Genomic DNA, 26,946 nt, shown 5'->3' with positions numbered 1-26,946 from the left:
GCCACCCGATACGATATGATATTTTTCCGTAATATGACAGCGATATAATTGAGTTAAGAGCGCGCTCTGTTATTTATTTTTGCCACGTAGCCGTGCGCTCATCCAACGGCCGGGATAACGTCGGAAATTTACACACACGCCAGTCGAGATATCGTTCGAGAGACTTCAGCGAGGCTCAACGATAGGGTCTCTCAACCTGCTTTGTCTATTAACAACCTTCGGAAATCTATGAGTTCTGGTAGTGAGGCTTGGGATGTAGTTCGTGAGAAATCTAGACTATGACATATCTAAATTCCTAATTTTTAATTTCTAATCTCTAATTCTGGTTTACATATGATTTCTAATCTTGAATTCTGAAATGTCTAGGTCTTGAAATTCAAATTCCTTGGGGTCTCTAGTTTTTGAAACTTTTAGACACTGAACGCTCTAGATTTGAAATTTCTAATCTTTAATTTCTAATTCTCCTTTATATATGACTTCTTAAGTTAAATCTCTTAGGACCCTTTTGATATTTCTAGGATATGGCATCTATATTCCTCGAGATCTCTAATACTTGAGGTTTCTAGATTTTGAAATTAGTAGATTTGGACTTTCTAATTTCTAATATCTAATATCTAATTTCTAACTTCTAATCCTTCTTTACATCTGTCGATTGTTTGAAAATTCTTTGAGCAGAAGGATCAACTCAAATAATTGTTTATTACACGATGTACTTTTTTAAAAATATTAACAAGTTTAGAGTATTTGCTTGTAAGACTGATACGATTTCTAATTTTAATCATATTTATTACACCTTACTGAACAAAATCGTGGTTTTCCATTTGTTCATATCTTTCATTCGTAGTCCTCTGAAAAAACATAATATGATCCATTGGAGGACCATATGACCCCCGTTGAGAATCTCTGCTTTAGTCAGTCCAGCCAGGAACGCTTAGATGCTCGAATTGAATTTAGACTTTCAAATTGAGCTGCTTTTTTCCGAGGCTCACGGTCGTCGTATTAATTGAAGGATACTCATGAAGGATATTCGAGCGAAGAGAGGCGAAACTTTTTTGCGAGAGATCGTAAAACGCACCCTATTGGAATAAAAGCTGCTGTGGGCATAATTATCAACCGAGCATAAATTTATCGTCCAAAAAAGTGTAACCCGTAAACCTGCGTTTTTGAAGTTTTATTAGGCATGTGTTTATTTATAATCGTGACACGTGGATCTGTGTTTTTCGATTCGTGAAGCTTCTAGCAAAATTGTTTCGCAATGTTTTGGTAATGGGTTCAATACTTCTAAATTTGCAAGAAACATTACTTTTATGAAACTTGAGAATTGTCCGTTCCAATTTCTTCGCTTATAATATTACATTTATTCTTACACTGAAAGCAACTATTACAAGTTTGATAATGTTCGTAAATTTCACTTCCTCGAAAAACATTCAAATAACCTTCCAAATCATTAATTGCTTATTAAACAGATCCGTGTGACATTTCTTTCAGTTTTTTTTCAGTTTTTATCCTTTAGACTATTCTCGAAGAAAGACTTAAATTTTGAAGATAGTCAAATAAAGTTTATAGTCTGAAAGTCATTTAAGTCACTTACAATGTAGACTACATTGACTTCCTCTTTATTTATGTACAAACAAATTCTGTATCTGTATATTAACAAAATTTTAACAAACATGGGTCCTGTAATCATTTATTTCTAAAATACCATCACGTTAATTGGACAAAATAAAGTTCCCAATTCTTCGTCTAAACATGGTGCTCGTTAAAAATAAACGAGAATAATTAGGGACAAGTCAGGGGATGAAAGAAAATTGGGTACGCGATGTTTGCTTTCCTTTTTCGTCCTGTAGGCTGCGCATAAAAGGAGGACAATGGAGGGTTCCTCTTCCCGTTGATTTTATATTTCCCCTCTCGTCTCTGGGTCGCAGTAATTTTTAATACTGTATCTTTTCCGAATATGGCGTGCATTTCCTGTTACGAACTCCACAGAACTAACGACCCACGAGCCTCTCGTGGAAAATGAATCTACGTTAATGCGATTTTAATAACAGGAAAGTGCCTCCCCTTACCGCCTGATATTATCTCCTCGCCAGCTTCTTTTTACGTTGCTTTAGGAGAGAATGATGTAGTCTAAATTTTATAATAGTAGATGAAATAAATAGGAATACCCTAGGAGTGTCTATGAGTGAACTTTTGAAGAATCAAAGATTATAAACTCGAACATATCTAGAGTAGATGTAGATGGCATCTGATGTATTTTAATTATATTTACAAGGGGACCATCAAACATGGTACCAATGGAATTTGATGAAACTCAGGTATGTTGTAGAATGTATTATCTACGGTATAATTCCCCCCTTCAGGAGCTGTGGTGGTGGAATTTTTAGTCATTAAAAATCTGACACTACTCCGCACAACATCCGCGGGGTGCCTTTTCAAAGATTTTCATCACCACCGCGACGATAAAAAAAAACAGGTATGTCGTACAAGTATCTTCATCTTAGGGAAGACATTTCTACAACGTACCTAAGTTTCATCAAAATCCATTGATACCATGTTTGATGGTCCCCTTGTTAGTTAAACAGATGCAATTAACTATTTTCGCAGTTTTAATGGTAGCACACGAAATATAATTATTTCATTACATTTCTGAAATAAAATCTATTTCATACGTACACCAGTTTCTCCTGAGAGAAGTTTCCATACGAATTTGTAGCTCAGTTCTTTCATTGGTTTAGGAAAGAAGGAATTTATCATCTTAATTATTTTTCAAACTTCTTTAAACATCTCTCTTTAAGCTGTTTGTAAACTACAGTTTCTACTGATATAAAACAGTTTACACGCAATAATCCATTGTAACAAATTTATAGAATTGAACCTTCTTTTCGAACGTTCCATTGTGCATAATCTCTTGAGGGTTGGAATGTGTATTCATCGCGTAATCGGAATGATCTGCGAAATATGTTTTCGCCACGTTGAGTGCGTTCCAAATGAAAACTTTGCACCCTTAATAAATCAACCGGATAATTGTTAATTGGCCTGCGTTTATTCGTTAGCACGCATCGCGTGTGTAAAACCTGCAGCGGATAAATATTAATGTTCTGCAAACTGAGATTTATTGAATTGTGAATGCGCCACGTGTTATTAATAATTCATAACGTTTATGCGTTTACAAGAGTGTATTGTACTTATTAAATCCCTCCTATGTTCTTCAGTTTGATTTTAATCTGATCATCTTTCTGTCGTCGAAATTATGATATAACAGAACAGCTGATGAAATTTCAATATCGTATTTTTTAAGTTCCGTTTCTAAAGGTTTATAATTTAATTTTTTTCTCGATACATATAACGTAATTCGTTTATTAATATTATTTAATAAGTGATCTATTCAATCTCTAATATGAAACTCTCATTTTATACTGGTTTTAATTTAATATTTTTAATTGTTTAAAGATATTTAGATTTTTGCATTCGTGTCGGTTAAAAAGATACTATAATATATAATATTTTTTCTTACAGTATGAAAGTACAACAGTATCTGTTGTAAAATTGCCTACTTAAATCTGATAAAGAATGGTTTCCAGAACCTCAAATGACAGACCACTTTCATAATCACTGACACGTAATTAGTATGCTTACTAAAGATAGCTCTGAACATCGCAGGCTTATTTCGATGATATCCAACGGCGAGTCATTTTGAAATTGAATTTGCTCGAGGTTTCGTTATGGTCACTCACGCTAACGTCGTTTGAATTACTCGTGATGGTTTCGTAACCGCGAAATCGATTTCACGTTGTCACGTTTGCCTTCAACAAGCCGCTCGCATCTTTTGTAATCAGCATTTGGTACAACGGAGGCCACGATTTTTGAACAGTTATTATGAGATCACTGGGTTTTGCGTGTAATCCCCCGCTCATCCGATTTAGTAATTACCGAGAAGTGGGAGGGCAGAAAAGGGAGAGCATTATCCCTGCGAAATTATTTCATAAACCAAGTTTGAGGAATCTTTTGTTGCATGTCATTTTTTAGGATTCGCAATGGGGCCACGTTGTACAATTGTAAAATCGGAAAGTTCTCCAAACGATAGCTTTAGGACCTTGTTTTTTTATTAAAACACAATTGGTTTGGAATGTATCTGATGTATTACAAGTGCTGTAACTCATTAAGAAATCAATCTTGCTTTACGTAATGCATGTAATTTGTAACGGCTGATCGGCTGGTGTCTTCTTTAGACTCCATGTTTACACTTAGGTAATTACCCAACAATCGTGGCAAACTTTCCAGTATCCATGCGAACTTTCCAGAATACATGACTGCTACGCTACGCAAAAAATATATTTTTTTAGTATTATGTAAAAATTTCATGAACCTCAAAACAAAATTGATCGAATCGTACTGTTTTGTTTACAATTATGTATCTTTGTTTAAAATTGTTTGACATTTCTTGAATATGTCTGAAAATTTTCTCTGGCACTCAAAGGGTTAAAAGAAGATCATTGAATGATCTCGTAAAGCGTAAGATATCGATGTATCCTCGCAGAAAAGTCGGTAACTCGCTGCATTCAAAAGTCAAAAGATTTCTCAAACCGGATCAGTAACCAAAGATCCACCAGTCAGTGGTAAATCCCGCGTTCTGTACACGAAAATGAGCCAAAAGTTTCCTGCTTAAATCCTCTTCATCCTCCTCCAGGCCCGAGGCAACAGTGCTCTCGACGAGGACATTTCTTTCCCCGCGGAAAAGGCCTCTTATCGTCAGTGATTACGACTTTTTAACGGGGATTTCCTCCCCCCCGCGCTTTATCTGTCCGCAGTTCTCGTTTCCTTTGCCCTTCTGGATGCTCCTGCCACCCTCGGAGACCGCTTTCGAACGTTTCCGTGCTTGTAACTGGATTCCCTCTGTCTCTGGAACTATCGTCGTCAACCCCTTTGCGACCTCGTCGAACCGAGGCTCCTTCCGCCTTCTTTTTTTTCTTCTACCTTTAAGTTTGAATTCGATTTGCATGTGAAAGAATGCCATTCAGGCCGACGGTCTGCTCTCGCCCTTTAGGGGTTGGTCCGTTTCTTGAAGCGTTCTCGACCGAGGTCCACTCGAGGCTGGCCCTGTGTCATGCAAATTTTATTATTGTGACCGCTGTCGGATCCGACTGACGCGTTCGTTCTTTCAGCAGATGCTCTTTTGCGCGATTGCAGTCGTCGTTGGCGCGCTTCGAGTGATCTCGAATGGTTCTTTGCTAAAAATGGACTGTTGCTGACCATTTCTTGGCGAACATTGAGGGAAACCGATTGGTTGTTTCGGGTAAGGTTTAGTGGCTTTGGAGAAGAGGTAGAAGGTAGAGACAGGAGGAAGGATATGGAGGTCGATTTTGGTACACACTTCTGAGGGCTAGATACCTACAATACAAATTATTATTCAAATAGATAAATTATTACCTAGTGGAAGGGAGGTAGGGAAAGGTGTGTAGTTGTGTCCACTCAAATTTCCTGTTTAACGTTCGAGACCGTTATCATCTACAATCTATCGTTCGAGATTAGTGGTATTGGGTTGTCCAAAAAGTTCGTGTTAATTTTTAAGATAAACTCAGAGGCATATTTGAATTTTGATATATATTTATTGAATTACATAGGTACCATTTTGTTCCACAGCCTTTCTACTTTTTAACCTCTTTACGCCCTTGATCACAGATGTGGACGTTTAGGTTTTTATAAATATAATTACTATCAATAATAAAAAAATTTGAGAATAACTTATTTACTACAGAATCCCTCAACAAGAGGAGTAAAAATGTTATGGTTCGGCTGCACTGATGATGTTATTTCCGATGCATAGAGATATAAGCGTGAAGAAAAATCGTCCCAAAAGAGGTTAAAGGATGGGTAGATAGATGTTATTTGTTTTCAACCATTCCGATATATTCAGACTTGGACCACCTACTAAAAATCGACATGGACTGTCCAAAGAATCCAATATTTTAGTCGTTTGAATCAGTCACGCAATATTAATTTGGCGCGTGACGTGTCGAAACCACAGAGTCTCTTCAATTAAGGGTAACAGGCCTTACAATCCCAGAGATTCTCTTGTAAGGAATCGCGCTGTGGACGGAACAAGTTGTGTCCTGAGTCTGATAAAGAATTCATCGGGAAGTGTGCATATCAAACCTTGACACACATATTTAAGGCTGAAGAATTTAATAAGGGTATCATTCAAAGTATCACATCCCCTAATTCGACCCTAATAGGGGAGAGGTAGCAAAGGGTCGATGTCATTAAACATCAATGTACAGAATAAGGAAGAATATAATTTTGTATTGAGTCGAATAAAAATAGACATGTATTTAGGAAACAGCAACAAACAAGTACAGAAATAGGAACTTATGTGTGAGGTAAAAGAAGGTAAAAATTCAGAAGGTATTAAACTATAGAAAAAAAGAACGAAAACAAATTCGCTGGTTTGTCTAAATACTCTCAATAACCACGATAATACTGGAGAGAGAAGTGCAGGTTTTCTTACACACTAGCTGCATGCTCACTGATCACGTTATCAATAATTTAGTGATCATTGAGAATCAGATTAAGTTATCCAACGGTGTACCATTCTTCACTTGAAACGAGCTCTAGAATCACCTGACGATGTATTTATGTTTCCTTTTACAACATCCTGCATCATGAATAAGAACCATATAAATAAAACTAATCGCTCGGCGGTACTAGTCTGAAATCCTCTCTAGTCGCCATGACGTATGTATTTCAGTCACGAGATGAAGATAACGTTCCTAAATTCTATGTACCAGTAGAAAGTAATCGATAGACAGGGATTCGACTGGCTTTGAATAAGGCATACTATATATATATATATAAAAATAAATAAAAATAATATATATATATTCATCGCACGAGTATCCAAAATATATGATTTGAAGGATGTACTTATTTGTTTACCCTTAAAATAATATCTTAATGATTGTACAGAAGAGACAAGGTTCAGTTAGATAGCTATTTCTAATTTTACCATTGTAACTACTGGCATATTTAAAAATAATTTGCTATTTCTAATTAAAAAAGAACTTTGTACGTTAGTAAATATATTAATTCAGGATGACATTAATATCTGTATACTGTTATTAAGGTCAAAGATTGTATTATTATTTAAACGCTACTTTATTATTCCAATGCACATCTGATTATAATTACGTTAAAATACTTGTTATATACTATATTAGAATGTACATTCTGTTTAGGGAAAATAAAAATTTTTAATTATTTCGTATATTTAATTTGAAATGAAAAACAATACAAAAAGTACTCTAATTGAATTATAATTAGATATATAGAATGCAGTATAAAGTATTATTGTGTATGAATATTAATATTAGACTCAATATACCTAAAACCTCGTATATCGGCAATACAGTCAATAAATATCGTTATGTAAACAATAGAGGAAATCTATAATTGAGTCTCCAGAAAATAAAGTGTTAAATATATATAATATATATTTGTATTGCCTCCGTTGTTGATCATGTATCCCGTTTTAATTTTTGCTTATAACCAAAAGCAATCATTATAAAAATGTATCTTTTCGTTTTCAGTGCCTCCAAACATAGAGGACTACCAGACTTCATCGGATGTCATTATACGAGAGAATTCCAACGTGAGCTTGACGTGCAAAGCGACAGGAAGTCCGAAACCAACTATAAGCTGGAAAAGAGACGACGGCTCAAAAATTACAATAAATAAGACGTTATCTGGTGAGTAAATAAATTTATTTAAGTATAAAATTTGATAATACACATTATTGATACTGTAATAAAAAGTGTAAGAGACAATTACATAAAAACCTTGAGATATATAAACATTACCAAGAAGAATATGAATATAACATTCAACATAAACATACGAATCGACGATACTTTGTTTGATATTTGCTTTAATTTATTTTTATTACTTTTTACTAGCTCAAAAAGGCAATAACCTCTTTTACTCAAAACATTAGAAACGACTGTACGAAGTTATTATTTTTGAAAATTAATAACCGAGTTATAACAGGACATAGGTTCCAAATGAAGTTTTTAATGATAAAAATTGAAAGTTTATTAAAAGCTATATTACACCGTAAAAGCAGAGATCGATATAAGTATGGAACTTTTTTAATATTATAAATTCTTTTTAAGTATTTTGGATAGAAATTGAAAAAATAAAGTTAGTACATTATAATTGCCAATGAGGACAGTACAAGTACTAGTTGTAGTTTGAACAGAATTTTTGAAAAATATAAATAATAATTCCTGCTGCAATGCAGGAACAGATATTCTTATCCAATTTATTTTAGTATGTACTCTTCAGAATCACAATGTATAACATTAATGCAAAATAAGATGAGATATAATACAACGAAAATTCATAGTGTTATAAATGTTTATAGTAAAACATTACAGTATTTCAGTTACTTTTTATAACAATGATTTGAATTCTCTTCTTTATAAATACATTTATTCTCTATGCTTATTAGCATGCATGTTCAATTCATTTTAACAAGTATTAATTTAAATAAAATCATGGATGCTGCTTATCCGTGTCACATAAACTAATTAACAATGATGTATTAATTTTGTAGAAAATTCTAGTTTGTTATGATTACTTGAATTTCGGTTATCTTAATCTTATCACAATTATTTACATTCATAATATACTTCATCGCTTTTAAGAACGACCCTAATAAACTGAAATGTAAAGGAGAAAAATACTACGAAACGCTTCACAGTATAACAATTTTTTTACATCCAGTAATAACTCAAATTTTAATTCACCGATACAAGAAGCATCAGAAGATCTTTAAAACGAAAAATCATCGACGATAAAACCGTCGCGTGTTCGCGTTTCCCTGCATTCTGAACACACTACTGTACTTTTGACAAGCTTTTCGCGCGTTAAGTGTCATCCCTCTGTTCCATAACGTTCTTATTTACATCGTACGAATCAAAGGACGACTCTCCTCTCAACGATGGCTGAGAAACGAAAATGTACCTGCACCTTTGCAGTCTTCCTTGAAATACGTCTGACGTCGATCCGTGACCGGATTCCGATAGATTCGGCGCGCACGAGGCGCGCGGCAATTAAAAATAATGATATTCGTCTGACTTCTGTCCGAAGATCAAACGTGCTGCTCTGAAAAACTGCGTTACCGCTGTCATTGACAGAGCTGAAGGGTTGCTGACGACAGAAGAAATAAAAAAGACGTACGCGTCGGTACGTTTAAACAAGAAATAATTCAAAAAATAGATGTATGCATATATGGAGAAACTACCGAAGAAAGCGTTTCTCATTAACGGGGCAAGCATTTTCAGAGATTCAGGAAACGCTCTCTAGTGCACGTGTTCGATGTCGTTAACGACAACCGGTTAAAAAAATTTCTGCAGCGCGTAATTATCTTAACCCTACGGAATTCGAAAAAATGAGATATGTTGGGAGTTCTTTTTTGCCGGGTGCGTTAATGGGTCGCGGCACTAATTTATACAGATAAATAAGGGATGGTGTAACGTTAAAGACCGTGAAAAAACACGAGGCGAGTCTTTGAATGTTGAATGCGCAGAAATTGAAGCGTGAATTGAATCAGAGATTTACCGTCCTCGATTTACACGAAATTAAGTATTCAAGTTTAATCGGTGGCGTGAGTAACTCGACGGATTATACGAAATTACAGAATATTACTCGTGTCCGAAATTTGATAGACTATATAACATATGGAAATGATAAAACTAGGGACTTGTTTGAGAATTTTCTTTATAAATATATTTAATCTCTATGCTTATTAGAATATATGTACAATTATTTTCTACAAATGATCGAATAAAATCAATAAAATCAATAAAATAAAAATCGTAGACAAGAAAATTCTCTAATACGTCCTCTTTTTTGACCTTCTTGTAACCTCTTAAAATAGGGGCAAGAAATGGACAGCTAATTAATCCTTAAAATTGTCAACGAATATTAAATGGGCGAAAGGTTAAATTAAATTTAATTATTATATTCTTGACCATTCATTTTTGATCATTTTCCATCCAGTTATACCTTTTGAGATCGTGAATCCGTCAGTTACAATATCATCTGGTGACACTTGAATATCGTAGAATTGTTATCTTTTAATTCGACGCGTCTTTCGCAGAGAACAATTAAAAATAGTAATAAATACTGTAAAGAAAAGTAACAGTTGCGCTGAAATGGTGCTTTTTGTTTCAGTGTCAGAGTGGAAAGGCGAGACGTTGGAAATTACGCGCATCTCGAGACTAGACATGGGTGTTTACTTATGCATCGCAACAAACGGGGTTCCTCCAACTGTGAGCAAGCAGATCAAAGTCTCCGTCGATTGTAAGTACATTTTTCATTACCTTTGCGCCGTTAAAATTACTGTCGAAAAGAAAATCGATGTTTCGCAAGGACACTGACGTTCTTGCCTCTTTTTATGTCACAAGACATGGTATTTTTCTCTGAAAGTTCAACAAAAGCGTATTCCTGGAAAAGACTCAATTATTCTTCCATTTGCTTTTAAATAATTTATACTTCAACACTATTTTTGCCTTTCCGTTTCGCCTTCTCCACTGTTCAACGTAACTATGTGCATAATTTAGTCAAGCCTTTGAACAAATGGCGTTTATTTTAATAGATATAAATTTCAACAAAATTTTCTGCCAAAGGTTGCAATTCACTTAATATTTATTCATTATTTAACATTGTAAATCATACATACATTCGCTCGCTAATTAACAGTTCCCATAAACGAACGTGCCGATACTACTTACCACCCACTTAATTTGTAATGTTTTATTTATTTATTCAATTTATTTATATATTTAATGGATGAACACCCTTATGTATAATCACGAATAATTAAGTGGTAGAAATTACAAACACTGAGAGAAAAACGTGCATTTACGTATGCATTTACAAAATGAATTATTATAAAAACAGGAATTTAAATGTATTGAATATAAAGTTTCTTCCTATAAAGAAAGAATTTTGTTCTTTATTATGAAGAAATTTTGAGTAAAAATGATTCTAGCTACTTCCTTATAAATATGTATATCATATTTTGATTTAAAATATTAATTCAAGTTAATTTTAAAGGATCACGTAGATTGATTATAATACGTGGCCTACCTTATTACCTAAATAAAATCGTGTGTATAAGTATTCTAAATAAAAACTGAAGAAGAGTCGAATTCGAAACATTCACTTAATACACAAAATTGCAAATAGGCTTGCAATTATAAAATAAGTTATACGTCAAATTTTAACGGTTTATAAAAGAAATGTCCATTGGAATGCAGTATCCTACATAATCTAATAATTTGACCTCTACACATTTCCTCAGTATCGCTATTTTATTTAAAAAACCTAAACGAAAATTATGTTTTTATTATTCAAAATATGTATAATAAACCCTATCGACCAGATCTTCTGTTAAGTTACTTGTTTTCGAAAAAAAAAATTGTCGAATATAGAGGAGGGAACACACACACAAGTGCAATGTATGATTCTCACGCGTCCAAGATGGCTACCCCTCTCAACTCCAAGATTTGTGGGCCAGTGATTCCGTAACCATAGTTTCATTAATTCGGTTCTTTTGAGGCACGCGAGCGCGAAACGCGACGCGACTTCGCGCTACCACGCGCGCCGAGGATCCTCGAAGCGACGCTCGTCGCGTCGAGAGGGTTGGAAGAACATTTAATAATAGAGAAAGGTGTCCGGCAACAAAGCGAGTCTTTGCTGCTTGCACTCTGCCTCGTCCCGATGAAAGGAGGCAAGGCCAGAGAGGATAAGTGAGAACCACCGGGCGAAGGGGCAAAGAGGAACGGAGAAATGGCGCGTGAGCCGAGCGAAAGAGTGAAAGCGAACGGTGCGGAGGGTGAAGAGCTGCCCTGACGGGACATAAAAGTAAGCTCGGGCGAACCACGACACACCATTACCGTTTCCAACCCGTGTACTTGCCTATTGTTACGTTACTGCTTCTCCTAAATACCGAGCGCGTGCCTTTCCTCCGCCAACGGCTTCTGTGTGACGCGCGACCACCAACCCCCGTCGTTCCTTCTTTTCACCAACCCACTTTCCGCAGCTTATACGAACCACAGCTATTATCGTACCTTGCTTCAATCAAACGTTTCAGGTATATTTTTTTTCTACTTCCAATTTCACTTGTGTTTACAATTTCAGTACTGACGAGTGAATATATTGCTCAGTTTTAGTGGCGTATACGAATGCATATATGCATCTCTTATTGTAAATAGTCTTATACGCTGTCTCATTTTATGTAGTTTCGTTTCATGTAATTTCATTTTACCTAGTCTCGCTTTACGTACTCACGTTTTACATTGTTTTGGTTTAAAATGTTTTACTTTATATAATTTGATTTAACGTAGTTTTGCTTTGTATAATTTCAATTAACGTAGTCTCCCTTTGCGTAGTCACACTTTATATATTAATTTCATCTTATGGATAATTGCTTATGTATCTACAGTTTACAATGCTTCGTTTTGTATAGTCCCATTTTGCATAATCTCGCTGTATATAGTTACGCTTTTCGTAGTCTCTCTTTATATACTGTCAATGAGTTAGATACATATTATGCAATACTACTATTGTCATTTGATTTGGATAAAAGTATTTCTTACTATTTAGAGATTATGTATCTAACATATCACCCTGAAAATATGATAAAAAAGAAGTAATCACTTGTAACGTCCTAACTAAATTACTTGAACGCATTACACTTACTACGAGTGGAAGTAATTCAAGGAACATCATCTGTAACTAAATTACGAGCAACAATAGCTAGAAAGGACTCACGTTGATGTACTTTTCCGGCTCCGAGTATATTGTGTTATAAAGTTACGAAGCTTACCTAAACCATTCCATTTTACCCAGGAGCTCCCGCTGTTAACCTAGCACTGGTTCGTCCACAGAACTCCAACAAAAATCTCGAGTTTCCCATTTGCTTAGCCTTAGAATTTAATGTACGAAAACAAAACAAGTTGATATGGTTTTCATTTATAGCGAATGCCGTCAAAAGATGTGATAAACGAAAACTTTCTACGTTGAAAAATTTTCTGATCGTGCCAGATTTAGCGATATGAATAACATGCAATATTGACAATTTAAAGGCTTTTAGCAAAAGATATGCCTTTAATGACGAGTACATAATTATATTAACTGCGTCACGTACCTCATCTATCAATAGTGTTTATCATACTGAAGAAACACAATTGCTTCTGGTATTCATGGAGACAAAATTAAAATAATTCTTAAATAATTATGTAGATATATTTTTATAATCTCCCTCTATTACTGCAGACTTGGAATTGAGGAAGTTTTAATGGAGTGAGTTTCAACGCTTTAAGCTAACAAGAATTTTGAAATCAAAATTTTTAAAGGTGGACAGAGAGACATTTGCGCGAGTAGGAAGTTCTTTTACGAGATCAAATGAATTGGTTGCCTCGAGTTTATAGGGATGTATGTAGATTCGCATGCGACGAAAAGTTTGGCGAATTTAAGCGTAATGAAATTGACCTTTTATTGACAGTCAGCCTCACGGTTTTACCTTTCACGGGATCGGAATGTTTGTTGGAGATGACGAAAAAGATTTCATTGCTGAGGAAACGGTATCAAAGAAGTTAACTAATGAATATAGTCTTATTTTCAAATCTGTTTCCAAACATTTTGGACGAATATCATAGAATTTATGATATTTATTTATATTTGAAATAATTCCAAAAGTATTGTTATTCTTGGTTGTTTGTGTGGATCAGGAATGACAAGTAAAGTGTGACAGATTATTAACTGCACGAAGAACTTAATTACGGGCGAAATCGTACTTACTGATGCATGAAACGAAGAAAGGTTGAACGAGGATTGGTTGACGAATGACGATTGATTGGAATGTTCCTTTGAGCCTTGCAGAAAGAATGTCTGAGTGACATGTTAATATTACAACAAAATAATATTCTCTATCATTCTTTAAACAAATATTGTTAATAATTAATTTAACGAAAAGGAGAGGAATAGATTCCGTGCCGTTTTATTTTCTCGAAGCTGTCCGATTCACGTACAGGTAGGTTTTGTGCGTAAGGAGTGAACTCTATACTGGTGAAACAGTCTCGTTAATCACGACGCGACACCCTTGATACCAGTAAAATACTTCAAAATGCAAACGCACATTTCAACTAATTACCGCAAATTTGTTTTCCCAACAACTACTTAATAGTAAGGCCTTCAATTACTCGAAGACGATGAAATGATTATGTCGTCAACCTCTTCGGAAATTAATGTCCAAGGAGTGACGACAAATCGCCAGCGATCTGAAAATTGAGGCTACAGATACCCAGGAGTTCCATTGTCGGGTAAAGCGTTAAAAGGGGTCAAAGGAGCGGGTGTAAAAAGGTTGACGAGGGTTCATGCGGAATACAATCTTTCGTCGTTGTTGTTCCATCGTAAGAAAGCTGAGCCGCGCTCTAACGCGGAGGGCTACGGAAACCAAGGAGTTATCCCTTTAGTTAAAGCGAGACTAATTAATTTAGCGGCGCCGTAAAGAAGCGTCGAATTGCGATTCAGGGCCCCGGAAGGGACGAGGTGGGCAGAGGGGGCGGGGGATGTTTTTGCCCCAGGTCTCTACGCCGATGCGCGGGGGATTATCCTTTTAGGCGTCCTTTAATTCCATTTGTAGCCGGTGCTCCGGGCAAAGGCTTTTGTCAACGAGTATTACCTCGAGCCCTTTGAAGTCAAATTGCGATCGAGTAATGTAATAGTTCTGTCCGCGATATGCATTACCCGCGTCGGGGCGGAATCGAATAAGAAATTCGCGGAAAGAAAATGTAATTTTCCGCCGTGAAGCGTCTGGGTAGAGCAATGGGAACGAACTTTCCGTAACGAGAAGATTATTTTGTCGCTTGTTCGGTCGGCTTATTAAACAACCACGGAACGCGGGGAGTATAAGGAAGTTGCATTTATGTAAAATATTCGGACGTGTCGACGAAGTGATTATTAACGTAATTTGTTGGAAATAATTAGACCCTGAATGTTGTTTAGAGTGTATGATAAGATTCTTTTGGACCACCATGTATTGGTATGTAATCGTTGCATATTCGGAATGTATCGTTGTATGTAATATGTATATATATATATATATCTATATATTATATTCTATTATATTCAGTATATATGAATATAATTAATTTAAGTTACACATTTAATTATACCATGAACTTGTAAGATAAATATTCATATATATTGTATATAATAGAAGCATATATAATCGATATACATATACGAAAACTAAATATATTTTTATACAGATAAGACCAAATAGTATATCTATATTATATACTTAAATATAACAACAATTATATACCAAAACATATATTGGATAAAATGTAATGGAGGAGCATTTGAGCATCTTCTTGAATAAAGACCATTATTTAAAATATTTCACGAAATAGATATACTTCTACATTTTAAAGTATTTAAAATGGAATTTCTACACATTTTATTAGATTTGGATAAAAATATGAAAATTCATCGGGAAATACATTCAAGAACTTCTGGTTTAGACATTTCCTCGTATTTTTCAAAGTGACGAAGATCTTCTACGTTTTACGATAAATGGTATATTTCGAATTCGTCGTATCAAACGACAACGAAAAACCCTTTTCCGTTTCGCAATTTTAGGCTGTCTTCTTCAGATATAAGCTATTAAAGTTTGCAAAGCTCGATTTCCGTCGCGCGTACGCCAAACGTCACGTGACTGATTGCAAAAGCGGGGCGTTCCAAACACTTATTCGCGCGACAAGCATGCAGAAACATACCTACATATACACTTCAGTATAATTCAACAAAGGAACCATGGTAGCTTGAATAAACGAAGTCGAAACGAACGCAGTTTAGACTGAAAGCACTTTAATAAGGTTTCCATTCCACGTATCGAATCATCTTGAAAAGGATATACAAATTAGAATACACTGATAATAATTATAAAAATAAAATTAATGAAGCAAATATGCTAAACATATTATTGTAAATGAAGCAAACAAATAATAGAAAAGTATCTGATTTATTGTAAACAATGAATTGTAATGAATTTAATAAGAAAAATGATAAGTGGAAAAAAATTAAGTCCATGCACTTGAAATTCCTACTTTATTATTTACGGTTTACGTTACTGCGAGGTTAACTCCACGTTTCAGGTTTCATATTTAAAAACAAAAGATTTGAATTTTTGTTCATTCTATATTAACTGTTTACTCATAGAGACAGTTTCCTTTCTATGCTTTCTCAAGTTAATATTCTTTTTCTCCATTTGTTACTTCTTTATCTAAATCCATTGTAATTCATTGTTAACTGTAAATTAAAAATACTTTCATGGTTTCATTTACCATAACATGTTCGATTCATTCTTTCAATAATTTCGTATGTATTGTATCGAACATGGATGAGTCAAAACTTGCAATTCAAGCATCATAAAATTGCTTACAATAAAGTCTACATTAATTTTACCCAATATAAAAGAATGAAATGTTTTTAAGCAATTAAAGCATTAACGCTTAATTGTTAAACGCGAGGGTTGAGTATGATCCAAGTGTTATAAAAACACTGAAGTCGAGATCAAAAACGATCAAATTAAAGACGACGATTCGTGCACGTTTCACGCGCTTTTATGCGCTGGAGCGAAGATTAATTAAAGGGTTGGCCAGATTACACCCGGCTCCATCGTTCCGATGACATTACAAGTTTACGAGCTGAAAAACTACCCTTCCCCGTCACCAATGGTCCATCGTTCCCGCGACAGGCATTTCAGCGTTATTGTAGTACGACAATTATGGCAGCCTTCCTTCTCTGATCCCCGGCTGTAACGCTCGCGGATCGTCACGTACAAGGTGGTGGTTTTCAAACGAACTCGGGAAAAATTAAATCTCAGAAGTGGCGGAATTGTAAGACCGTACTACGAAGTCGTGGGTACTTAAAGCGAAAATATAATATAACTGGCAACCAGCAGCCGCTACGTGACTGAAAGAACGCGTGAATGAATAAAAGGTACGAGAAGGAAATACTCACGGATTTGAAACAAAATATACTAGCGAGTGTTTAAATGCTAATACAGGGAACAAAAACTTATTCTAGACACTGCTTCTTTATTTTAGGTTTAAATATCTTTGTACTTTTATTTATTTATCATTTGAATGTCAATTTTTGTGTAGAACTTGTATGAGATACTTTTAATTAATAACTCCTTTGATGAGTTATTTGTTCAGATTTTTTATATACTTGAATAATACAGTCATAACGCATAAAGGGAGCTTCATAATTCAAATTTAACAATACTTTAAACAGTTTATTCTCAATACTAAGTTCACAAAAATTTCATGTAACCTAATTTCGCAGAAAAATAGAATATGTACTCATACATCTTCACCATAGAACGTAATTATTTGAGATAGACAAAGACTTACAAACCTTACAAATAAATGAAACTAATTCACAAGTCTTAATGTTAAATTTAAATTCCCATCTTCTGATCAATTTATGTGGCAGCTCCAATGCTTATTATTCGTGATATTTTAGCCTTTTGTATGGGACACTGTTTAGGTTTAAAATATCATACATCATCTTTGGAATTAAAAATGTATGAGTGTATCTTTATAACAAACGTTTTTCTTATTTCGTTTAAAAATTGAACTTCACTCAACGTACGAATAATGAATCTTTATATTTTCTAAGCATTGCTTGCAAAAATTCAATTTTTCGAAAATATTTTCAAGCTATCTTGCACCACTTTCACTTTTCACTTATTATAATATTTCATTTATTAAATCTGAATGGTATTAATAGCAACTTCCGGCGTCCTAATGTCTCCTTATCCTTACATATAAAATTTAAAGTATTGAAACTTCATAGAAATAATGAACGTAACGCAGCAGTGCGATCACGCATGTGCCATAGATTATGGTTGCGTTTAGCTCCAATGACAAGCGAAGACACAGCACGCGTCAATCCTCTCGTAAAATGTTTGCATTCAGGAATGCACTTTGCTCGATGTCGTCTCTTCGACAAACAAGTCCAAGTGCCCGTGTTCCGTTGCTATAGTTGTATCGACTCAATTGCGTCGCCCGTGCCATCAAAGGAACGTGCCGTTCTCTTGTTTGAGTTAAATGGGAGCAGGAATGGTTGATTCGGCACTGAATTTGCGTGTGTTGCGCGACAAATCGACTCCCTTTGCTCCCGTGGCTTTATTGTTGTTTTAAGTTTCTTCTGATAATTGAATGTTCTTGGGTATCGCATGATTTTGGCAGCCGCAACCGTTCTGATCGCATTTGGGTTTTCTTGCATAGGATGAATCGCATAAATGATACGCTCTGATCAGGTTCATTCTTATCGTGGCAGATCGACATTTTACTTTACTTTGAATAACTTGATTCAGAGAAATATTTGTAGTATTACATTTTCTTGTACTTTTTGAGTATGTTTTGCTTTTTCATGTTTTTTTCTGAAATAGGATTATAGTGGACACTTATCACCATCAATGGATACTTAATGTATACTATAAATCATTATTACACAATTATTTGGTGCTAAATTCTATAATAGTTCAGATATGTGTTTAACAACATTTAATAAGTTTTGAGTGACATATTAAATCTCGCAACGAAACTATGTATGTGATACCACAAGTAAACGATTCCTTTATTTACACATGTAAATGTTAAACAACTACCATACAATACACTTATGACATACTTCAAACTAGACTACGTATATTTATACAAATTCATATTTTCACAGATACAGAAAAAGAATATAAATTTAAATGAAACTACATCTTATCTTCTAAACGGTATAACATATGTATTTATGTTGGTATTTTATTTAATTGTGCACATTCTTAGAAATTTCCCTATACTTTCATTTGCCATAAATTTTTAAACATTCGCAGTCTAGTAATAATCCTTGTGAAAACATCCTTAACACTGCTAGTTTGTAGAACAAGTAGAGAGTTAGATCTTATAGTCATGGCGTTCCTGATTGGATCCGTTGGGAAAGAGATGAATCCAATTCAGTGGTCTTGAGGCCTTAAGTGGGATAAGTTAAAAAGCTTCGATACACTTGGGCGCTTTGCGCGGAGCTACAATCATTATCATATCGCTCTTGCCAAATTTGAACAGAAGTACAAGTATCATACACATTGTGTTAAGCTAATCTAGTCACACTATGAAGAGATGGTCTCCTGTCTCTGAAATCCCACACGAGCAATACTGCGAGAATGATTATGATCCCTCTAAATTGATGAACCTACCACGTGGTTTCTTCCAATAACATTCTCGGATATAGAGATGACCGCGAATGGTAACGAAATATACGCCGCAGTTTTGCATCTGACGCAAACCTCTTTTTGCCGTGCTCACTTTAATCAATCCTTTATAACCGTCCCGTGAAGCGCGGCCCATTTATTCTTTGGGAGTGTGTCCATTCATTTTTAAAAACGCCCATACGTCGGGACCGTGTGCATAACGTATCAAAGAGGAGCATTCTGCAAAGCACGCGTTATCGATCGTGCGTAATCTACGGAGTGCAGAGAGCCGAGGACCCGGAGCTATAAGTCGCCGTTTTTTAATTTGGACACGGCCGGCACAGTTAATGGCCGTTGCACTTGGATTCGCCCGGGCAAATCTGCCGGTGGGACGGTAATTTTCTCGCGGGACAGAAAGCTCGGGGACGAAACGGAAAATCTGTTGGGAAAATGAGGCGAGCGAGGTCGGTTTTCATAGTTGCTTCCTTGGCCAAAGCCCGTTCAGCGATTACTACGTTACGGCTTGTTATCCGTTCTCCATTACGACGGAATTTTAATTCTTCGATGTTTAAAGGACTAGCACCGCCACGGGCGCTTGTTGGCCTTGAGTTTCTTCCACAATTTTTTCATTTTTGTACTTGTAAAAATAAAATATCCCCGTATTTTTTATTCGCGAAGTATTACAATTTTGTAGTTTTTATTTTCTTCAAAGAGTAATGTTATCATTTTGGAATTTGTGTATTTATAAAGTATTATACCAGAATTTTGTAATTTTTATGTTCACGGAATATTATGTTGTAATTACTTTAGTTTTTGTGCTCCTAGTTTTGTGATAGCGTTAATACCTTTTGTTGTTGCTATTATTATTTGAGTGGATACTAATGCCAGCTTCAATGTATGTTTTATTGTTGCCAATACACTTACTATTTTTCTTCTCTCATGGACATCATATGAGTCTACAAAAGACAAGTTTTAAATAATAAATCTCTAGAAATACTTCATTTATTTCTTGAATTTCAGAGATATTGTATATCTACATAATAAAGTGCTCAACTAATCGCGATGACGAAAGAATATGTTATTTATCTTATCTCTTCTTACATTTGTTTCTTTCTTAACTAGAATACTTATTACTTCGCCATTCAACATTCCTTCCAGTTAAATATTTAAAGTGATACGTGTACATAGCATAAAGAGTTTCCTATGCCTTATAGCTACAAGCTTCTCCAACATCAGAAGGATTTTCAGTTTTTAGTTGGACACAGAAAGCTCCTTGGACGACGTGGTAATCGTCGTTGTTCAAAATTTTACTTGATCTTCTTCCTTTAATCCTCAGATTTGACGTCCCCGGACTTTCCCATTCTCTGTGTACCGCACCAAATCCCAATGTACTTTGAGTTACCACGAAAAACGAGGAGCCGGATGAAAGTAATCCATTTTACTTCTCTCGGGAAAGATCAAGCCATCTATATCTACTCGTATTATGCTCATAATTCGACGTACATTAAACTTCTAGACTTCCAACTTATATTGTGCGGTATCTCTTTAAAGAAGCTGACAACATTATTGCAGTATTTCCCTGGTATTACTTCAGAATTTGACATTATCTCGCTTTTAATATTCGAAATGTTTCAAGCCAAGGAAAAAGTAAGTTTTTTATGAATTAAGTAATTTATGAAGAAAAGTTTCTCCAGTCAATTGCATCAAAACGTGTTTTTTAATTACGTTCAAAATCACTTTTGATTGCCATATCAATTTTTTATACCTATATGTATACAAATCTTTTTTTTTCTTTTTTATAGTGTTACTTGTGTTACTGTTAATTTAATTTTCTGTTATCATAAGTAAAATTTGAATTTGTTCGTGGTGCTGTATGTATGTCAGTATAGTGTCGACTGTGAAATGCAAAGAGTTATTAAAAATGAAGAAAAAATACATTCCACAATTTTAAATCCATCGAGAAATTTTTTGTCACGTTTCACATAACACTGGAGTCATGCGCACCAGCAAAAGACCGCACTTTACATAATTTAACTCACTTCCCATGATTATTGGTATGTTGTAATGAAATTTTAATAAAACATTTGTCAAGTAACAAGGAATGTATTAAATAAATACGCATATATACTGATAAATAATAATATTAATATATACTAATCTATTTTAATTAATTAATAATTATTCTTAGTAATGCATTGAAAATCAAATATATAGAAACTTGAAATAATTACATTTATTTACGTCTTAGACATGCAAAATTAAAAGGAGGTTTATTTTTAAATATTCCGAGTGTTGATTAATCTCTTAACTACATCCTACAAAACAATAAAAAAGTACATTAAACTTCTAAACATTTCTCGTACCACGTTGCGACTATAAGTTGCAAGAAAATACAAAGAAAATCGATTTCCTTGTCGTATAAAATAAGAAAACCCTCCATAAGGGGTTAATTTGAAAGGACACGTCGAATGATTAGCATGATGGTCAAAGGTAACGAAAGTATAAGATGTCGCAGGGAATGCAGAGAGATGAATGGGAGTTAGAGACAGGAGGTGGCTGAACCGTCGTGGTTACGTGTAAGGAGTGGCTCAGTCACGACCCTCCGTTGGTTCCATGTGCCCAACCACTCTCGTCGCCCTTCCTCATTCTCGAGGCTCCAGTGGCAATCTGTTATTAAAATCAGCAACGAGAAAAATCCGTGCCGTATCTACGCGGAACGTACCGACCCGACCGCGTACCGACAGACGTGTCGCGGCAAAAATTAAGCCACCTGCAAACTCGGAGACGAAATTACCGTTAGTAGGTCCAGCTGGAGGGTGGTAGTTGCTGGACGCTGTTTCGAGAGCTTCCCAACGATCTTCGAATAAAATCTGGATGTTGCCCTAGTTATTTCGCGCTTACTCCTCTTCTAAAGTAATGTAAATAAATAAAGTATAACATAAATAAAGTAAAGTGATAGAAGTATTAACAATAGAAAGGAAGAGATGACAGGAGATATATAAATTCGTTGAGAGTTGATGAATTCAAAATTATTTTTACTGCTAGGTTCTGCTGGTTTCTGAAATATCTATGTGCAAATACATTTCTGTTATGGATATAACCATCTAAGCCGCTTTAAAATTATATGAATGACGGAGATTCGCCAACAAGACATTTTTGATACATTATTAAATTGTATTAAAAGCTTCTTATGTAGTTAGCGAGTTATCCAGTTATCGAATATAGCATCAAGAAATTATTTACGTGGAATGAAAGGGCAATCTATAAAAATTATAAACTGACAAAAAGTCATTGTGCATTTACTTCTCTGTAATATTCTGTACATTATACATATATATACACATATACACATACATATATATATATATATATACGTTTTACATATTTCATCTACTCTTTATATGGAGACGTAATTAAAAAAATTAATATTTGTAAGGTAAGTAACTCAGAACAATTTATATGTTTTTAATTACACATACATGTTTTCTTACAATTAAGGGCTAAGAAGGGCTTTATTTGCATCTAATATTGTAATTCCTCTCATACTAATTATTATAGACTAAGGATGCTTAAAAATACTTATATTAAGTGGTTTCAGCTCCTTCTTTACTTGTCCGTTATTCTTAAAACATAACAATATAAGTAATATTTTGTTGGAATAAGAACAACACGACTTCACTTCTTAATTCGTCTCCCAATTAATCTATAGAGTCTGATATTTCTCTCATTGCCACAAAATATTATTATTATCATAAAAATGTTCATCCTACTTCAGGAATTTCAACCAACAATTCATGTCTCTAATTGTGGATAATATTGAAGAGCTTGAGACTAAAAGGTTCGAACGTTGATTGAAATCGACATCGTGTTGAGGTCTGGGTCAAGAAACTCTTTCATTTTTCCTTGTTTCGGTTTTTGCGCCACGGCGTGGCACGGGTTGGCATTTTGATTTAAGGGACACCGCCTTGAAATATTCATTTTCCTCGAAACGACTGTGCTTATCATGTTTGCCGATTGTAATTTAATTGTCCACCAGCGAGAAAATTGGAGTTCCGCTGGCAACGCACGCCGCGTGCACGCCAATATTACAGATCGGCATTTGAATCCATCGATTTCAGTTTATCCGGCTAAAGCCTCGAAATCATCTGCTCCTCGGACCAACGAAAATACGATTTCGTAGCAAATGCTAATCTACCGACAAATTCGCGATCAATTGTCGCGTCTCGAGGGCCCTCGGAAGCCTGGATTTCGAAATTTCGCGCCGTCAAAAGCGATTTGCTTCTCGTATTTATAGCAAAGGAGCTCTCCATGGTATTTTATCGACTCGTTTATTTCTGGATAACATAAATATTGCTCCATATTCTTATATTTATATTTGCAAAGCAGTGAATGGCTCAACTATCGCTAAAAGTACAATACGTGGAATTAAAAATGCATACAAGTCAAAACGGATTAGCAAATTATTGACACTGTTCTTCCGAGCAGCTTGAATTTTATTTTTCTGTTATAACCGTGTGTCTCAAAGAGATATAGAGTATCAGCCCCAAGTTAAGAAGAATTCCCAGTATTCTACACTCAGTCAGCCCCTTCAGAGGATGGCAGAAACGTCTAATCCAATACGTCTTGTAATTCCTACCAATACTCGTCCTTTTCCCTCTGGCAACGGTAACCGATGTAACCAAGAAGAGTGGTGAGTAAACTCCCTTTCGCGAGACCAAACGCGCCGATGATCGCAAGATCAACAGAAACGCGACGAAGAATCCGCGTAGGCGAATCATAATTCGACGCGAAGTTACACTCAAAGGGATTCCATTATTCAATCACGAAGCGTATAGAAAAAAGAAAGGCACGGAGAAAGGAAAATAGGAGGGGGCTAGTCTAAGGCGCGAGCCGGGCTCTCTAAAAAATTTCAATCAGTTCCGTCGCTGCGGAAGGGAGCCCCGGGAGCTGCCGCGGAAACCTTTTAGGGCCGTGAAAAGAAGCACAATAATGATCGGATTTTCCCTCGATATCGATCTTACGGCCGTGTTTCCACGTCTGTCGCGGCACCTACTTACCCGCCCACCTAGCTACCTGGAGCTACACGCAAGCCTGCTGGAAGAAAGATTGCCGTTGAGACTGCGGGAGGGAGAGAGGCGGGGTAGCGTCTATTGCTAGCAGAGGGCCTTATCGGCAACGGGCTGGCGTTTATTTAAATTTAAAACTGGAAGATCGATCTCGAACCGCGTTCCACGCCCCCCGCGTCCATGACTCCGTGCCCCTTGGGCTCCTCTTTTTTTCAATCCCAGACGCGGCCCTTTCCCAACCCCCGCGTCTCGACGCCTCTAATTCCTGGCTCTTGTCGATCGTCTCCGCGCCCGGCACGTTCCACGAAAAACTCATTAACGTGTCTCGGTGACTCTCCTTCTCCGCTTCTGGTCCGAGCGAGAAAAGGACGAGGACACGGCCCAGGCCGGCGAACAGACCGAGAGATTCGTGATACTCCTCTGCCATCGTTTTTCCTGGGTGCTGGAGGAAGTCAAACGTCGGTTACCTCGGCGGAGGTCGCCAGGAGAAGGTTTGCGAAGGGATCGAGGAGATAATGCGAGTAAATAGGGTAAGGACCGTGCGGTGGAACTTTTTTTGTTTTGCGAATCTTGATGCGTGAAGTGTATTCAATTTTTAAGTGATTTGTGTGTGTTGGTTACGTGGGTTTAATCATTTAATGTGACACTTATCAATGTTTTTGTTCGTAGTTTTATTTTATTAACACATTCGCGACCGGCAGATGTTTTACGTTTCTAATACCGAGTACTGAAGAATATAATAAAATTCTGAAGCTAAACATCCCAAATTTGTTATCGTTGATGTTGTATTATGAATATGTAGCGTATAGAATAAAAAGATTTTCGTAATTTGTATACTCGTTTGTAAGATAGATAACAGACAACCAGGAATAGAATTTGAAGTGACGTAAACTCATGTCAGCGGTTGCGTATGTGTTAATAGTCTGTATCAACATATTACTGATAGCTGTGGATAACATGCGAATTTCACGAAATATCTCACATAATATTTTTAAATTATGACTGTCAATTATTAATGTACGAAGCACGAATTAAAAATCCGAGTGTTGAAGATAACCCGTGGTGCTTTTTGTATTCATATGTTATATTCTACTTGTAAAATCATGAATTTCATTTTTATTCATTACTTGAAATATAAATATTCTTTAAACAAAATTGCATTTCTTAATTATTCAATATCTTGGTTGATATTTCGAAAGAAACACATTGAAATGAACGTTTTCAATTCACGACAAGGTTATCCTCGGATTAATACCTAAATAAAATAATTGAATACTAAAAACAAAACAAATGTCTAAAAAATTATAAATCCATACTTTTTTTTCATGTGAATTGGAATATCCTAAGTGTGTCTGAATAATATTCAAAGGCTTAGTTTACCAAACATCGTGGAAAAAGCAACTGGGACTCATTCGTACGGAAAATGAGGGTTGGTTTTGGTAAATCAACGCATGAAAATGCAAAGGGTACACGGCACGAGGATGTTCCTCTTACGTGTAGAGGAAACTCGCATTTTCTGTCAACCGTTTGAATCACATCATCATTTTCTACGCTATGTTGTGACATCAGACGAGTCGCTTGCAATTAAATGAGAGGGCTTCCTTTCTGTTTCGCGACGGCGGCTTACCTGTTCGCCACTGATATGCAAAAAAAAAAACTTTTACTTTGAGACTAGACGTTGATCCTGCGCATGGGATTTAGTAATATCACGAAACAGAATTTCGCCATGCAGGTAGTCGTTTGACATAGATTCTGCACAGACATTTGGCTGTGCTTTGTAGAAATTCATTTTCTTGTGTAAACAAAATTTTATAGATTTAGAGATTGGTAAATGTATGTTGGAAGTTAATTTAGAGATGTTCTGACATTAATTAAATTATTAAGTAAGTACTTACGTATTCTTGATTACGGAATTTCACGAAGTGAAAATTCACTGCACTTCCATATTTTGACGTTTAGGTCAAAGTGGTTGACCTTCTAATCTTATTTCATCTTTATACATATGGTACGTATATTTCTACATATTCGTAAGGAAGCTGCATAATAACAAAACTAATTAGGAATTTAGTAGATTCGTAGATTTAATAATAAATTAATTCGAGATTTAGTGTGGGAACATTAATCACAGAAGTCAATACATCATTACCTAATTCTATACTGTACACTTTGTCATTCAAGTTGAAGTAATAAAAAAGTATTCATCGTTATATGTTGTTACGCTAATAATATTAATTTATTGAAAATTTTACATAAGAAATAAGACAAGAATCAAAATTCAAATGCTTGCAAAATTCTTGCCTAATTTTCTTTATACATTCTTACATGGTATTTATAAATATTCTGACAAATCTAACAATATCATTTTAGTGTAAACAAGAAGAAATCGCAAAGAATATATTTTACCTTTAATATATTCACGCGTCGATTAACAAATATAATTTTGGTAAACGAACATTTCGCGTCTTCCTTCGAATTTTGTTGTAGAAAATTATGTTCCAGGCCGCTGCACTAGCATTCTTCGACGAATTATCAAATTCAACGACGGCAACACACGCGAGC

General features: G+C 35.4%; 1 protein-coding gene across 2 annotated transcripts in view; it reads left to right on the top strand.

The window, feature by feature from the left end:
* LOC128888032 (lachesin-like) overlaps nucleotides 1-26,946 on the top strand; it is a 453,249-nt gene that overhangs the window by 259,761 nt on the left and 166,542 nt on the right. For both annotated transcript variants that reach the window (XM_054144628.1, XM_054144627.1), the window contains exons 4-5: nucleotides 7,584-7,742; nucleotides 10,231-10,359. In XM_054144628.1, the coding sequence (XP_054000603.1) occupies nucleotides 7,584-7,742; nucleotides 10,231-10,359 (288 nt within the window). The remainder of the gene's footprint in view (nucleotides 1-7,583; nucleotides 7,743-10,230; nucleotides 10,360-26,946) is intronic.

Source organism: Hylaeus anthracinus, unplaced genomic scaffold (assembly GCF_026225885.1).
Source record: "Hylaeus anthracinus isolate JK02 unplaced genomic scaffold, UHH_iyHylAnth1.0_haploid 11989, whole genome shotgun sequence".
In the NCBI taxonomy this organism is placed as follows: domain Eukaryota; kingdom Metazoa; phylum Arthropoda; class Insecta; order Hymenoptera; family Colletidae; genus Hylaeus; species Hylaeus anthracinus.
This window is presented reverse-complemented; position numbering and strand designations above follow the sequence as displayed.